This window comes from Rana temporaria, chromosome 4 (assembly GCF_905171775.1).
Source record: "Rana temporaria chromosome 4, aRanTem1.1, whole genome shotgun sequence".
NCBI classification, from domain to species: Eukaryota; Metazoa; Chordata; class Amphibia; order Anura; family Ranidae; genus Rana; species Rana temporaria.
The window spans coordinates 311,599,370-311,617,711 of NC_053492.1; the positions used below are offsets into that span (position 1 = coordinate 311,599,370).

At 40.9% G+C, this 18,342-nt stretch overlaps 1 protein-coding gene across 1 annotated transcript in view; it reads right to left on the reverse strand.

Annotated features, from left to right (window-relative positions):
- Positions 1–18,342, reverse strand: part of PLG (plasminogen) — a 179,833-nt gene that overhangs the window by 112,778 nt on the left and 48,713 nt on the right. The window contains exons 4-8 of the mRNA XM_040350604.1: positions 14,180–14,294; positions 10,773–10,912; positions 10,390–10,510; positions 5,377–5,495; positions 1,951–2,113 (exon numbers count right to left, since the gene is read on the reverse strand). Of these exons, the coding sequence (XP_040206538.1) occupies positions 1,951–2,113; positions 5,377–5,495; positions 10,390–10,510; positions 10,773–10,912; positions 14,180–14,294 (658 nt within the window). The remainder of the gene's footprint in view (positions 1–1,950; positions 2,114–5,376; positions 5,496–10,389; positions 10,511–10,772; positions 10,913–14,179; positions 14,295–18,342) is intronic.

Here is an 18,342-nt window from a genome sequence, read left to right on the forward strand (position 1 = left end):
ACATTTCTGGGACCATTGCCATTTTTATAGCGAGCAGTGCTATAAAAATGCATTGATTACTGTAAAAATGACACTGGCAGGGAAGGGGTTAACACTAGGGGTCAAGGAAGGGGTTAATTATGTTCCCTAGGTGTGTTCTAACTGACTAGGGGAAATGACAGATCGCTGTTCATACATTGTATGAACAGACGAACAGTCATTTCTCCCCCTGACAGGACCGGGAGCTGTGTGTTTACACACACAGCTCCTGGTTCTCGCTCTGTAACAAGCGATCGCAGGTGCCCGGCGGTGATCGCGCCTGCCGGGCACGCGTGTCGGCACCAGGGGCAAGCAGGGGGCGCGCGCACTGGAATGCGAAATGACGTATAGCTACGTGATTTCGCGCAGCCGAGCCGACCTGCCGCCGTATAACAGTTATACGGCGGCTGGTCGGCTAGTGGTTAAGGAGTTGTGGCAGAAAAATTAATACAAAAATGCTACAGAATCCTTTAAACTGTAAGTTCCCCTTTACAGAAAAATCTGTAAGGTGAACTTACACAGGACCCCCTATTCGACCCCCCCCCCCCCCCCCAGTCCCACTGACCGTCTAGCGTCACAACTGGGGACGTGGCTGTATGGCAACCAGTTGTGACGATTGACTAGTGTGGCAAGTGGATATTACATGCTTTAGTATGTTTGATTACATGTGAGTGCAATGTTTGAATGTTTTTTATCGAATAAATTTATCATAAAGTTACTACACTGAGGATGATTTTTTTTTTATATTAATTTGTCTTTTATTAAAAAAAATTGTTACAAAAAACAGACAAAAAGGCACACAAGTAACAGGAACAAACAGAAAAAAAAAACACAATATTTACATATTTAACTTTATTTTGAGGCCATTATGGCCCATTTATGGACTGTTTAATCACAAATTATTATTGTAGTCACTATTGTTAGTGACTAACACTTGTTTATTATTTAGGTATTAGCGCCACTATTTACTTCAAAGTATAGGGTAAATAAGTTTTATATGTGAGGGTTTACATACACTTTAAGCAACCTTTTATTTACTGACACAACACAGAGGGCCCTTTCACAAATTTTCCCACTGCAGTGCGTTAGCTCATGCACATTGATGTGCAGTAATTTAGACATTAACTTGAGCTGCATTGAAGCATTGCATTTATTTTAATAAGCTGCCAGCACATGGTAATATAAGGAAAACTAGCACTGAACCTTTCATTGAACATAGCATGTGCGTTGTGGTGTGCTGTATTGCACGTCTATTGATACCTTCTGTACTTGTGTGTTGGGGTGACATTCTAAATGTATGAATTCTAAATCAACTGGCTCCGTCTATGCTATATCGCAGGTTTTCTAATCAAGAAAACAGACAGAAAAAAAAGAGAACCATCTCTCTTTTTTCCCGCCGGGATTCCCGGCGGGAAACACTGCGATGGAGCATGCACAAGACCTGGATTCCCGACCAAAGCTCTCATGGCAGTTTTCTCGTCTGTAGGGGGAAAAAGTTATCGAGTAGGTTCTCGGTTTTCCCCTCGGGATTCCCGGTGGACTTTTTACCGCCAGGAATCCCGTCCGTGCGTATTAGGCTTTAGAGGTACTACCAAATTTAAATACAGTAAAAAATCGAAGCTAAACTCCAGCTAATACTTAATAAGCAGCTATAGCAAAACAGTTGATTCTTTTTAGATAAAGGTTTTAGAAAAATAAATAAAAGCTTATCATTTTAAACACCCCTGCCAGGATTAAATGACCTGTCTCATCCTTGTAACTGCAATAGAGCTTTTCTGTTGAAAAACAAATTTACTGGCTAAATCACCAGATGAAAATAGAAGAAAGAAAACCTACAAAAGGAAATTAATACAGTCATACAGTCATCTGATTGACTATCAATAATTTGCCAACTGACATATACTAGATATGTAAACAAACACAATCTCTTACTTGCAGGGGTAGTTCTCTGGGGTTCTGGAATGGTTGTGGGGTTTCTGAGCACTCCAAGCCTGACAAATCTTTCCTGATGCTGTTACAGCGATATTTCCTCGATAAGTCTCTCCTTTTCCAGACAAACATTGCAATCCCGGAGGTGACGGTGGGGGATTAGAGGCTTCAAAATGGAGAAATACATTTTTAAAATACTATAATGTAGTTATATGCCATATTTTCTCTTAAAACCAGTGTGAATTTATGCAATGGCTAAAGAGTAAACACGTTTTGGATTCCAAGCAAAAAAATAAAAATGCATGCAACGTATCTGTCATTAAACAATGAAGGATAGCTAAACCCCACAAAAAAATATATAACAAAAAAAATGTAATACAGTATAGTGGGCCAGATTCACAAAAGAAATACGACGGCGTATCTCCTGATACGCCGTCGTATCTCTGAGATACGATTGTCGTATCTATGCGACTGATTCATAGAATCAGTTACGCATAGATAGCCCTAGGATCCGACAGGTGTAACTGTGTTACACCGTCGGATCTTAGGCTGCAATTCTAGGCCGGCCGCTAGGTGGCGATTCCATTGCGGTCGGCGTAGAATATGCAAATGTCCGCTTTGCCCGTCGATCTAAATTTACGTAGTTTCCGTAGAGATGCGTCGCGTAAAACTAAGCTTGTCCTCTAGGTGGTCTAACCAATGTTAAGTATGGCCGTCGTTCCCGCTTCAAATTTTTTAATTTCACGTAGTTGCGTAAGTCGTCCGTGAATGGGGCTGGACGCCATTTACGTTAACGTCGAAACCAATGATGTCCTTGCGACGTCATTTAGCGCAGTGCACGTCGGTACATTTTAGGGACGGAGCATGCGCAGTACGTTCGGCGCTGGAACACGCCTAATTTAAATGTCCCCGCCCCATTTGAATTAGGCGGGCTTGCGCCGGGCGGATTTACGTTACACCGCCGCAAGTTTACAGGTAAGTGCTTTGTGAATCAGGCACTTACGCTGTAAACTTGCGGCGGGGTAACGTAAATGGGATACATTACGCCGCCACAGCGTAACGCAATTCTCTGTGAATCTGGCCCAGAGTTTCCAATTACATGTTTTTGCTGCATTCGTTTTTTTTTGGCATTTTCAACTGGTAATCCTGCAACTAACACATTTCCTGTCCTAGGGTCACAACGTTCATTGTATTAAATCTATGAAGGAGCAGTGTTGTTGCCCTGGGCTTTTCTCCCCATTTGGACCACAAACACTTGCTCATAGAAGATAGCTGGGTCTGCTGCTAACCTTGTTCAAGTTTTCAGTTCAGTCTGATAGAAGTTATTAGAACTCAAGATTCATGGCAAGGATCAACAGGTATTTTTCTGTGGTGGAAGAAAAGTTCTAACCCTGAATAAAGAAAATGTATGCAGCAATGAGAGCTAAGGTTTTGTATGCTGCAATATATTACATTTTTGCTTTTGGGTTTAGATATGCTTTAACCACTTGAGTCCTGGGTAGCATTTTAAAATGGAACAAGCACAGTGGCTATTACTTCCAGCGTCATTTTAAAATAGCACCCAACCTCAGCGGCTCCAGCAGGTCCTACTGGCTAATAACTGTGGGCCAGCACTAAACCCAGGAGCTGAAACAATTGGGTTCTGGGCTTCTGATCCTTTAACAGATAGATCTCTTGAAAAAAGTGTACTGTAGAAGAGAATGTAAACACAATGCTTTCAGATTGTTATTACATTGGGAGTGTTGTGATGCCACGAGTGACTGACTGATGCCACTCTGTCCAGCTTCACCCTGCCGCAGTTGATCTCTGGCTATTTGCATAAATAAATGTACAGAGAGTGTGTATGGATGGATACGAGTATATATATATATATATATATATATATATATATATATATGTATATATATATATATATATATACTTTATGTATATTATACATAGATGTATAATATGTACCGTATACATTCTTTACATACTGTATATAATAAAAATAAATATTCCCTCCTAAGAGCCGGTTCACACGGGGCAACACGACTCTAGCCGCGACTTTGCGAGGCAACCTGGACACGACCTGAGCGCACACCACAGCGCGATTTGGGGCGACTTACAAGGCGACTTCAGGGCAGGCGACTTTCCAGTGGCCAATCAAACAATCAGCTCTGTGGGAGGGAGGGGGGAAAGAGGGGTTTGCCTGAGAAAACAATTTTCTCTTCCTGTATTGTTGCTTCAGGTAAGACACTGATCCGACTTTGGAGGCGACTTCCATTGAAATCAATGGGTAAAAGTTGCCTAGAAGTCGGATTGAAGTAGTACAGGAACCTTTTCTAAGGTCGGAGCGACTTCAGTAGTGTATTGATTTTCTCAACAGCACGACTTTAGGGCAACTTCAAGTCGGATCCCAAGTCGCCCCTGTGTGAACCGGCTCTTAGTTTAATCCCTATATCATAACAATAATGTTGAATGATCTAGATGACTTTCAAGTTTTCTGTGCAAGTGTCAAATTCCTTTTTTTTTCTACTATTTATTCTCAATAAAAATATAGTATATGTATAACATATTAGGGTGGACTATAGATGATAAAAAGTATAATATGTGGATTTGAGACATTGCTAAAGTGAACAAAAATTATAATAATAATTCTGGAACTCAAAGGCCCCGTACACACGACCAGATCGATCCGCTGAAAGCGGTCCGCCGGACCGTTTTCAGCGGATAGATCCGCTGCGACCGCTGCCAGATTTCTGTCTGATGGTTGTACACACCATCAGACAGAAATCCGCGCGTAAACAATACGCGGGGCATGGCCGCGCCGTCGCCGCGACGACGTGGGCGGCCCTGGAAGTTCAAAGCTTCCACGCATGCGTCGAATCAGTACGACGCATGCGAGGGATGGCGGTCGGTCGGACGTGTCCGGTGAGTCTGTACAGACGACCGAATACGTCCGACGGACAGCTTTCCTGCGGACAGATTTCTTAGCATGCTAAGAAATTTTTATCCGCTGGAAACTGTCCGATCCGCGGGACAATTGTCCGCTCGTGCCTACACACGGCCAGATCTGTCCGCTGGAACTGGTCCGGCGGACCAGTTTCAGCGGATCGATCCGGTCGTGTGTACGGGCCAAAAAGGTAGAACGAAATGTGGAACTCAATTGGTTAAGGAAATATTTAAACATGGTAAAACAGTTGAATATGGCATAGGTCTCATGCAGCTTTTTTTGTACCTGTTTGCTTGACTTAATTATCATATAGCTACTCACTAGCTGTTTCAGGAATTAATACATACAAATGCAATTACTTTGTAGTCTTGGAGGTCCACCAAATATTAGGAACTGATTCATGTAAAATCCTAATTAACTAAAAAAAAAAAGAATAATTTACCAAGCCCATGTCATTGCATTATATTCATAAGCATTTCAAGTTCAGCACTCACTACAGCGTGGCACATTGCAGTATTCCCAGCGCTTGTTTGGGTTAGTAGTAAAGCACCATGGTCGTGGTTCTCCATCTGGATTCCGGCAGTAATTCTCAATGAGATTTTTTTCTGGAATGCTAAAAACATAGGTACATTTTGTAAGATCTCATGCATCAAATGCTGGAAAACTGTGCAATCTTAACTTGTAATTATCTCTCAGCATCACTTTAGCTATTGCTTAATTTAAAGTGTTAATTTGTAAAGATAAAACATTTTTTTTTACCTTAATGCATTCTCTGCATTATGGTCTAAAAAATGTAATGGTAGCATACCCAGGACACCTAAATACTCACCTCAACCCACTGCATCCAGCGCTGTGCACATCTGTAGCAGTTCTTGTCTCCTCTCCCAGCTCTCACAGGCTTGGTTGAGAGCAACAGGAGCCCTTGGCAGAGAGCAGGGGGCTGGGCTTTATGTCTGAATAGATGCAAATTGCCTGGTTCGGGAGTGAGCACACACGGTTGCCCCCATAGGAATCTACTTCTTATAGTGAGCACTCAGCCCAAGAAAAGGAGGATCATGGCTGCTTAAGCCAAAACCATTGCAGTTGCAGATAAATCCCCATAACTACTCCAAAATACCAAAGGTAAAGGAAAGCCTTGTATCTATCAGGCATCAGGCACCTATGGTCTAAATATTGTGCACATTTTCATTACAGGTTTCAGTGAAATCACTCCCAATGTTAAAGAATATATATATATATATATAGACAGTAGGGATGAGCCAAACACCCGACCCCCCCCCCCCCCCGTTCGGTTCGCACCAGAACCTTCGAACGGACCGAACGTTCGTGCAAACTTTTAGAACCCCATTGAAGTCTATGGGACTCGAACGTTCGAATTCAAAAGTGCTCATTTTAAAGGCTAATATGCAAGTTATTGTCGTAAAACAGGTTTGAGATCCCGGGTCTTGCCCCAGGGAACATGTATCAATGGAACAAAAAGTTTTAAAAACGGTCGTTTTTTCTGGAGCAGTGATTTTGATGATGCTTAAAGTGAAAAAAAAATGAAAAATTCCTTTAAATATCGTACCTGCTGGGTGTTGCTATAAGAAAAAAGTCATTTAAAACTGCTTGCAGCTTTAATGTAATGTCTGCAATATGGATGAAAATCGTTGAGAAAAATAGCATGGGTTTCCCCGCCCCCCTCCCCCCAGGTCATTACACGCCCCTTTGGCCCTATATACTTTGAACAGCAGTATGCAGGCGGTGCAAACAAGGTTAGTTGTTAAGTAGAATCTGTTTGTAATTTTGAACTGGTACTTTTTTAAAGTGTAGCTCCAGCCAAAAAATCTATTTTTTAAGCTTTTTGGAAAACATAGAGAGGGGTTATCACCCCTGTACCATTTGCTTTGCTGTCTGTGTGCATCTGTTCAGAAGATTGCACCTCACTTTCTGTCCCAATGACAAATGATTTTTTGAAAAAGTTTTTTTTTTGGTGCCCCTCGGCCTCCTGACTGTGTTTTAAAGGTTCAACTTCACATCTATGCAATGCATCAGAGTATGTGCTTTGCTGCAGAACAGCCTATTAATTTGAGAATGAACTGCCTGCCACCCCTCAATAGCACCAAAGTGCATGGGCCTTTTTTTTTATTTATTTTTTTGCCGCTGCACCAAAATGCATGGTGCTTTTGTTAGCATGCATTTTTATTTTTGTGATTTTTTTTTTATTTACACACTCCCCTGCCTGCCTGTCAGTAAATTAGGAAGAGCAGATCTAGTTAAACTCAATACAGTGTATAAATATATATATATATATATATATATATACACACAACACCTGGGATACATATATATCCTCTACACACTGTAACTCTATCTAACTCCAAAAAATTACACTCTCTCTCTCTCTCTCTCTCTCTCTCTCTGTAAACCACCAACACACTACACAAGGCCGACATCCAGGCAGTATTATATAGTGTGGGGGGTGTACTAAACCCCCTGAGCCATAATTGGCCAAAGCCACCCTGGCTTTGGCCAATTATGGCTCTCTGTTTTTTGAAAGCTGTGATTGGCCAAGCATGCGGGTCATAGTGCATGCTTGGCCAATCATCAGCCAGCAATGCACTGCGATGCCGCAGTGAATTATGGGCCGTGACACGCCACTCGAATTTGGCGCAAACGGCCCAAACGTTCGTAATTCGATGAACGATCGAACATACAATGTTCAAGTCGAACAAGAGTTTGACTCGAAAACGAAGCTCATCCTTAATAGACAGGTATCAACTGATATACATGCACATAAGCATAAAAAGAAAATTGCCACAATAGCTTCACCTCAGCTAAGGATAGGTTAGGGGTAATATAGAATATAGAATAACCCTTCACCAAATCTTGAACTGTCACCCCTCAAACAGTTAATTGGGCGTGATCCTCTAGATTACCAACAACATACAAATAAGAGGACTAAAGGTCCACAAGATTATCATCAAAGTACAATCAACCGGCTTGCAAAAATATAAACAACTTTATTAATAAATATTCAAAAATATGTAAGAAAATACATCCACCATTACATATTGTCAAAAGTACTGGAACACTTGCCTTTACACGCACATGAACTTTAATGGCATCCCAGTCTTAGTCCGTAGGGTTCAATATTGAGTTGACCCACCCTTTGCACCTATAGCAGCTTCAACTCTTCTAGGAAGACTGTGCACAAGGTTTAGGAGTGTGTCTATGGTAATGTTTGACCCTTCTTCCAGAAGCGCATTTGTGAAGTCAAGCACTGAAGTGGACGATAAGGTCTGGCTCGCAGTCCCTGCTATAATTCATCCCAAAGGTGGTCAGGACTCTGTGCAGGCCAGTCAAGTTCCTCCACCCCAAACTTGCTCATCCATGTCTTTATGGGCCTTGCTTTGTGCACTGTTCCAAATCATTTTGTGGCGAGGGGGTTAAAGTGTGGGCTTGTTTTTCAGGGGTTGGGCTTGGCCCCTCAGTTCTAGTGAAGGGAGCTTCTAAGGCATCAGCATACCAAGACATTCTGGACAATTTCATGCTCCCAATTTTGTGGGAACAGTTTGGGGGTGGCCCCTTCCTGTTCCAACATGACTGCACACCAGTGCACAAAGCAAGGTCCATAAAGACGGATGAGCGTGTAATTATATTTAACGTATGAATTATTTGAAGCAGAATGAAGAGCTCCCTGAGTCCTCTGATCTCCCAGGGTGCAGATGCAGAGACGGAGATGCTAAAAGCATATTACTTGCTAACCTCCAGCGATAAGCAATATATATATAAATATGTGTATATATATATATATATATATATATATATATATATATATATATTGTAAGGGATTAGCTCGGTAGCGGGGTGTGTGACCCCATGGATGGGTTCACTACACACTGAATTTATACAGACAGGCAATCGGAGATGGTTGAAAACAAAGATTTTGGTTTATTCTTCCATCTTGCTGGAAACAAGTGCAAGCATCCAAACAGCATAAACAAAATCAAACATAAAATAAACCCTGGCCACTTGGGGCCTCTACCTTCACCACACAGGAACCTATCTATGGAGTCTGACACAGCCTAGTGCTGGGCAGACACTGCTGGTCATACAGCAGAAAAACAATAGTCTTTTGATTTTTATCACACAGAAAAATCAATCCTCTCCTCACCTTCTCAGAAGACTTTCAGTACGCTGCTCTCCTTAATCACAAAGCCTCAGGATGCAGAAAATCAGCCTTAATTGCCTCATTCTGAACAGCTGAAGTTTTCCAACGCCCTTAGACCTTTGCCTAATAACAATTGGTGTATTGTCTAAACAAGGCAGAAATGTATGTCCCGTCTGTGACAACACCCACAGATTTACCTGACTTCCTGTCACTATATATACAGTATTAGGGCTGTTACTGATCAAAATTTTTCTGTTCGATTAATCGTTTTTTTTATATCGATTAATCGACTAATTTCGATTAATTATAACGCACATACAGATCCAACTACTTTCAGCTGATCTCCTTGCAAGCTGATTCCCAGTGCATCTACCAACCACTGGAAAAATGGATAGCAGGATACAAAAAACACACAAAGGCAGCGCTCGATGGGAATAGCATTAAAACTTTTATAGTCTTCAAGTAGGTAACCAAATAAATATTGCACTGGAGATAAAATCGCTGTAGCTACATAAACTGTTAAAATTATGCGAGTAATACCAAACGGTACCAAAAGCAGTCATAAAAACATGTAGCTAAGTATGATACTGGTATAAAAATGTGTACAACGATACCACTGCTGAATCCAGATGAGGAGAGGTTAACATCAGTCCGTCAGCATGTAGATGTCCCGTGAAGGGAACTATCACAACTCCCAGTGGATGGTTGTAGAATCCCAGGTTGATAGAGGGAAGTGATAGAGGGAAGTGTAACAACCCTTGCATGTGGCAGATAGTAAGGTCCCGCCGGCATGCAGATATGAAGGCACAACAAAGGAGCCCTTCAGATGGTCACAGCAAGCCCCGCCGGTGTCCGTGATGTTACTGGATCTCCGACGGAACTTCCTGAAGGCCCAGAAGCTGGCGGAGAGGTGAGTACCAATCAAAAGAATTTTAATCGATCAAAAAGATTTTGATGGATCAAAAAAATTTAAGATTAATCGATTAATTAAAAGTTAATTTGCACAGCCCTAATATATATATATATATATATATATATATATATATATATATATATATATATATATATGATAAATATAAAAATACAAAAAAAATCATGTGTTTTCCCTGGGCATAAGCATGTTATGGCAACACTTCTTATATAAAGACGAAGGAACCCAAATCTTCCATGTGCCTTACTAGTCAGTAAAGAGGGGTTCACTATAAAATAATAATTAGTTTACTACTGCACAGGTAGATGATTTTAGGACACACACTACACAATATTATAGTAACAATTGCCGGATTTCTGACCATGATTTCTTTAGTTTCTACTCGCAGTGTTATGAGAGCAGGCGCTTCCACTGCACTCTTACCTTGCTGGGTTGTAACCATGAGAATGGGGGGTTTGTGAATCCCATTTCTGACACTCCAAACCAGACTCCGTCTTTGAAATTTTCCCCCTGTAATTTTCTCCACTGCAATGAAAGCAATCGTCTGCAGAAGAAGCATTAAATCTTGATCAATATTTTGCATTTAAACATTTATATGTATGTCATGTTGCATAATCACATCGTGAAAGCTTGCATAATTCATTAAAGTTTTACTTTGAGTACTGAAGTACCCTTAGCCTTAAAAAGTAGTTGAAGATTGCAAAAGTTGATTGGCCTAGTACTTTTTTACAGAGCACTGAAATTCCTTATTGACAGTTATATGTAAATTTGCCCTTATACTTGACATATAATAAACATTTACTCACCTTCACATTGGGGAATGTTGCAAAATTCGAATCTAGCGGTGGGGTCTGTAGTGTAACACCAAGGTCCATTTGAATCTCCATCTGGATTTCTACAAAAATTTGCCTCAAGCCCATCATTTGGAAACTTTTCAGGAGTAAAACTGGGCAAGAAAAAAATCTGTGTCATATTATATTAGATTATAGCAACATAAAACATTTAAAATGTGGTAAACATATGCTAATGTATTGGGGGAAATTAATAAAAAAGTTTTAGAGACAAACTTTGTCTCAACTGGAGATCATCCAATCAGCTTTTTAATTTTCATTTTTTAAGATGTGTGGAAAATGTAAAAGATAGAAGCTGATTGGTTTCAAAGTGCAAAGGCACAATTGTATTCCTGCAGATATTTAATAATCTTAACAATGTTACCAGCGGTGCTTAAAGTGAATGTAAACCCTCCATACACCCAGTGAAGTGAACAGCCTCAGATACACAGAGTCTCCCTACATAGGTTTTACATCCATGTCTGCTGTCTTCACGTTCAGATCGTGTTTTCGAATTTCCGATTTTCCGATTTCGGAATTTCAAATTTTTTAATTTCAAATTTTCGAATTTCAAATTTTCGAAATTTCAAATTTTTCGAATTTCTGAAATTTTTAATTTCCAAATTTAGATTTTTCGAATTTCCGGAATTTCAATATCCCGAAATTAAAATTTCGGAATGAATTACGTTTGTTAAAAAACGAATTTGGAACTAAACGAATTGCACATCTCACATTTACCAAAAAACATCTTGATTATCCCCAAGACTTTTTTAGGCAAATATTCTGTAGACTTATGAGACATAAATTTCACTTTTTGGTGTCCTGTTACATTTGGCATAAAACTAATACAGCATTTCATAACAAGAACATCATACCAACAGTCAGACACGGTGGTGGTAGCGTGATGGTCTGGGGCTGCTTTGCAACTTCAGGACCTGGACGACTTACCATAATTGATGGAACCATTAAATTCTGAGCTCTACCAGAAAATCAGAAAAGGAGAATGTCCGGCAATCAGTTTGTGACCTCCAGCTCAAGTGCACTTGGGTTATGAGGCAAGACAATGATCCGAAAAACAGCAAGTCCACCTCCAAATGGTTCAAGCAAACCAAAATTTAGGTTTTGGAGTGGCCTAGTCAGAGCCCGGACTTAAATCCAATTGAGATGCTGTATCATGACCTTACACAGGCTGGTTTTCATGCTGGAAAGCCCTCCAATGTGGTTAAATTAAAACAATTCTGCAAAGAAGAGTTGGTCAAAACTGCTTCACAGCAATGTGAAAGACTCATTGAAAGTTATCGCAAATGCTTGATTGCAGTTTTTATCGATAAGGGTGGCACAACCAGGTTTAGGGGGCAATTTATTTTTCACATAAAGCCAGACAGGTTTGAATAGCTTGTTTGGCTTAATAAATGAAACCATCATTTAAAAACTGCATTTTGTATTTATTCGGATTATCTTTGTGTAATAATAAATTTTTTGATGATCTGAGTCATTTAAGTGCGACAAATATGCAAAAAAATATAGAATCAGAAAGGGGGCAAATACTGTTTCACACAACTGTATATATACACACATACAGTGGGGATCGAAAGTTTGGGCACTCCAGGTAAAAATTTGTATTAATGTGCATAACGAAGCCAAGGCAAGATGGAAAAATCTCCAAAAGGCATCAAATTACAGATTAGACATTCTTATAATATGTCAAAAAAATATAGATTTTATTTCCATAATTTACACTTTCAAAATTACAGAAAACAAAAAAATGGTGTCTGCAAAAGTTTGGGCATCCTGCAGAGTTAATATCTTGTACTGCCCCCTTTGGCAAGTATCACAGCTTGTAAACGCTTTTTGTAGCCAGCCAAGAGTCTTTCAATTCTTGTTTGAGGTATCTTTGCCCATTCTTCCTTACAAAAGTCTTCCAGTTCTTTGAGATTTCTGGGTTGTCTGTCACGCACTGCTCTTTTAAGGTCTATCCATGGATTTTCAATTATGTTGAGGTCAGGAGATTGTGAAGGCCATGGCAAAACCTTCAGTTTACGCCTCTTGAAGTAATCCCCTGTGGATTTTGAGGTGTGTTTAGGATCATTATCCATTTGTAGAAGCCATCCTCTCTTTAACTTCAGCTTTTTCACAGATGGCATCAAGTTACCATACAAAATTTGCTGAAATTTTATTGAATCCATTTTTCCTTCTACTCGTGAAATGTTCCCTGTGCCACTGGCTGCAATACAACCCCAAAGCATGATTGATCCACCCCCAAATGCTTAACAGTTGGACAGAGGTTCTTTTCATTAAATTCTGTGCCCTTTCTTCTCCAAACGTACCTTTGCTCATTCCGGACAAAAAGTATATTAAATATTTTAACCTCATCGGTCCACAGAACTTGTTTCCAAAATGCATCAGGCTTGTCTATATGTTCATTTGCAAAGTTCAAACGCTGATTTTTGTGGTGTGGACGTAGAAGAGGTTTTCTTCTGATGACTCTTCCATGAAGACCATATTTGTACAAGTATCTCTTTATAGTGGAATAGTGTACCACAACTCCAGTGTCTGCCAGATCTTTCTGGAGGGATCCTGCAGTCAAACGTGGGTTTTGAATTGCTTTTCTCACAATCCTGCGAGCTGTTCTGTCTGATATTTTTCTTGGTCTTCCAGATCTTGCTTTAACTTCCACTGTTCCTGATGACTGCCATTTTTTAATTACATTCCGAACAGAGGATATTGACATCTGAAAACGCTTTGCTATCTTCTTATAGCCTTCTCCAGCTTTGTGAGCGTCAACTATTTTCAGTTTCAGTTTTCTAGACAACTGCTTAGAAGAACCCATGGTGTTGATTGTTGGGGCAAGGTCAGATGAGTCTGGGCATTTAAAACCTTTGAGATTGACATCACCTGGTCTTCCCAGACGATGATTGAGAACAATCCATGACACTGGCAGGTCTCAGCTTTGCAAAGGGGGCAGTGCACGCTATAAATTCTGCAGGGTGCCCAAACTTTTGCAGACGCCATTTTTTTGCTTTTTGTAATTTTGAAAGTGTAAATGATGGAAATAAAATTAACTTTTTTTGACATATTATGAGAATGTCTAATCTGTAATTTGATGCCTTTTGGAGATTTTTCCATCTTTCCTTGGCTTCGTTATGCACATTAATACAAATTTTGTACCTGGGGTGCCCAAACTTTCGATCCCCACTGTACACACGCATGCATATTTACACACACTTGCACACATATACTGTATGGTACATATATATGCTCTCTATAGGAGAATAAGAAAAAATGCATAATTTCCTGTTAGGAAAATAGGTTTGTAAAATCTGCCTTAGTAAATGCTTTTTAAATAAACATCATATTATGAATGATAAAAAATAAAACTCTACTTTGGTGTATGTGGGGTGTTTGATGTCCAATCTTGACATGGTCTTCCAGATTTTGTCTTAGATTCAGTTCCTCTGTAATCCTTTCCACTTCCAGAAATGCATTCTTCAAGGTAAACTACAGAATATATACATGAACAAATTTTATGAAATACAGATGTAGTTCTTAACCAGCTGTATTACCAACTCACTGTTATCAATATACTGTATATACAGTATTTATATATGTAGCTTGGAGGCACTTTGTGGGGGAGGGGTGGGCGAGAGTGCAATGAGGGGGCTCTGCAGGGGGGCTATGAAACAATATAAGGCACACTGTGGGAAGCTGTAGGGCTCTGCAGGGAGGCAAAGTGAGGGCACTGGGACTGGTAGAGGGTATTGTGAGGAGAAATAGCTTTCTGGAGGAAACCTGGAAAGCACTGCAGAGGGATGTAGGGGGAACTGAACTTGCATGGGACAGTGTGGACAAAGATTGCTTAAAAGAGGTTGGGGAGTTGTGTTTGCCCTAATTAACCCTGTCTGTACTGTGCAGGCAGATCTCATATATAGTTGGAAACTAAATTTAAACACTGTCTGTCCAAACAATTGGTTAAATCAAAGCTCAAACCTATGGCAACCCGCGCAGCCTCCTTTAGGTGCACACCATTCTACTGAATGACTGCTGGTGTCTTGTCGAGCTAGTTCCCCTATCGATATGTTCCCTGCTTGACTGCGCAGACGAAGCCCATGGAAATCTCCGAACCTAATCAGCTGTACATGGGCATGCTCGGCATTCATGCTCATTCCTTAACATCCCTGTGGATTTGGAGGATGTTAAAAAAAGAGCCAGGAGGCCCAGCGAGCGCAGCGAGCCGTCTGAGCCCGACTGGCCACTTCCAGCGAATTCCACGTCGCCCTGGACCTGTTGCTACAGCTGATCAGGTTCGGTGATTTCCGTTGGCTCGGAGTGCGCCTGCGCAGTCAAGGGGGGATACCATACTGATAGGAGGAATCATATCGTCAGATCTCCGGTTCTCCATAATCCAGGCAGCTGTCATACACAAGCTGGCTCCCCACTCTTCTCTTTCTTTCCTAACACACAGATAAGGGGAGAGGAGCTGAGTAGATTACATCTAGTCCACCCATCAAGGGTTTCTGAAGGTGGATTCGCACAGTTGTGTAATGAGCTTAATGTAATTCTGGGAGCATGTGAGTGCTTTATGCATCATTTTATCTTTGTTTCATAAGAAATGTATTGCATTACTAGGGCACGCACATCCCTGGTCTGTTGTCTTTTATTTAGATTGTCTGCAGTCCTTGTTTTGGCAATTCAAAGGGTGGCTGCAAAGACCCTGATATAGTGAAGGCTGCAACACTGGTTCAGAGCTTTTTTGGCTGGTCACACCTGAGAGCAAGAGTGGGAATAATGGTGAGCTTGTTTATAAAAAAAAATAATTGTGATTAAACAGTAGGTAAACATCCAACATGGATTGGTCCAATGAAAAAAAGATGATCTTGATTGCTAATTAAAAACTTCATTATGCTATTCAAAAATGTGAAATGATGTACCATTTCACTGTGGCCAGCAACCACGCATTGCAAAGGGTTAAGCACCCCTGGGTTAAATAATTACAAGCTGGTCTTTTTGCATTGAATGTTAATGAAAGATTTGAAGACTGGGTAGAAGAATCACACCTGAGTAGAGTTGAGCGGACACCTGGATGTTCGGGTTCGGACCCGAACCCGGACTTTGAAAAGAAAGTTCGGGTTCGGGACCGAACCCGACCCGAACTTTGACCCGAACCCAAACCGCATTGAAGTCAATGGGGACCCGGACTTTTGACTATAAAAATGTCTCTAAAAAACTAAGGGAAAGGGCTGGATGGCTGAGCATGGCAAGTACTCAGGAAATAAATGTGGATATGGAAATAACTTAAAATAACATTAAAAAAATAAAAATAAAAAATAAAATCATTTTGACCTAGGAGGACGAGGTCCATACAGTTTTGTTCAAAATTATTCAACCCCCCAATGCTGTAAAGGGTTTTAGGGAATTGAGTGTACATTTGTAATTGTATTCAGAATGAAATCCTACAAGGACTTCTTAAAGAACCATATGCAACTAAAATGACATCAATTGGTTTTGTAATACAGTAGTAAATGTTTATTTTGTGAATTCTTCATTTACACAATTATTCAACCCCTTAAAGACTACCACTCTGAAGAACAGAGGTTCATTGAAGTGTTTTCAATCAGGTATTGAAAACACCTGTGGATGTCAGGGAGCAGCAATAAAGCCTAATAAGCACCAATTAGGCAGCTTTAAAATGACTGTGATACTCCGCTCCTTCTAGACATTTGTTGGCGTGTGGTTACAAACATGGTGAAGTCAAGAGAATGGTCCAGGAAGACAAGAGAAGAGGTGATTACTGTTCACAGGAAGGGCAATGGCTATAAGAAGATTGCAAAGATGTTAAACATACCAAGAGACCATAGGAAGCATCATTCGCAAATTCAAGGCAAAGGGCACTGTTGAAACGCTACCTGGTCGTGGCAGAAAGAAGATGCTGACTTTGACTGCTGTGCGCTACCTGAAGCGTAGAGTGGAGAAAAGTCCCTGTGTGACTGCTGAGGAACTGAGAAAAGATGTGTCAGATGTGGGTACTGAAGTTTCTGCTCAGACAATACGGCACACACTGCGTAATAAAGGCCTCCATGCCAGAACTCCCAGGCGCACCCCCTTGCTGTCTCTAAAGAATAAGAAGAGTCGACAGCAGTATGCCAAAAGTCATGTGGACAAACCACAAGAAGTTTTGGGATTGTGTTCTGTGGACTGATGAAACAAAATTAGAACTGTTTGGGCCCATGGATCAACGCTATGTTTGGAGGAGGAAGAACAAGGCCTATGATGAAAGGAACACCTTGCCTACTGTGAAGCATGGCGGGGGGGTCAATCATGCTTTGGGGCTGTTTTTTGCTTCTGCAGGTACAGGGAAGCTTCAGCGTGTGCAAGGTACCATGAATTCTCTTCAATACCAGGAGATTTTGGATGACAATGTGATGCAGTCCGTCACAAACCTGAGGCTTGGACCTTTCAATGGGACAATGATCCCAAGCATACCTCCAAGTCCACTAGAGCATGGTTGCAGATTAAAGGCTGGAACATTTTGGAGTGGCCATCACAGTCACCAGACTTAAATCCGATTGAGAACCTCTGGTGGGACTTAAAGAAAGCAGTTGCAGTGCCCAAGCCTAAGAATGTGACTGAACTGGAGGCTTTTGCCCATGACGAATGGGCGAAGATACCCATAGATCACTGCAAGACACTTGTGTCAAGCTATGCTTCACGTTTAAAAGCTGTTATAACTGTAAAATGATGTTGTACTAAGTACTAAGATTTATTCAACCCCCAAGTGACATTCAAACTGATAATGATGTGAGCACAGAAAAGACATTTGTGGTTATTTCATTATAAATGTTATGTTATATTTGTCTGACCTACACGTGCCTCTTTGATTTAATTGTAAGCAGGATGACTGAATGATCAAAATCAATGTCACACTGGCCAAAACAATCAATTTCAGTGGGGGTTGAATAATTTTGAATACAACTTTATGTAGTAGGAGGTTGAGGTGGATGTGGCGGTGTAGGTGGAAGCGGCGGTGGAGGAGGAGGAGGTAGCCAACACAGCAAGTTTTGGTTTTTAATTGATTTATTTTTTAAATTAGGGTAAACCCCAAAAGAGTGAGAAAGATCTAGGGTTGCAACCTCATCCCTTTAAACCTGAACACAGAGTAATTACACAGGTTCTGGGGCTAATTTAATGTCGATAAGGCACCAAGTGAGTTTAATTAGCAGCACCTTAATCAGCCAGAGAACCTGTGTAATTAATATGTTTTTGCTTTTAAAGGGATGAGATGGCAACCCTAGAAAGTTCAGAAAAAAAACAATGGCTGGGTAAGGCCGGCCCGGTGTCTACTCTGCACAAGGTACGGACAAGTCCTCTGGGATCCATGCCTGGTTCATTTTAATGAACGTAAGCTTGTCCACATTGGCTTTGGACAGGCGGCTGCGCTTGTCTGTGATAACGCCCCCTGCCATGCTAAATACACGTTCAGACAATACACTGGCCGCAGGGCAGGCCAGCACCTCCAAAGGCGTAAAGGGCAAGCTCAGGCCATGTGCCC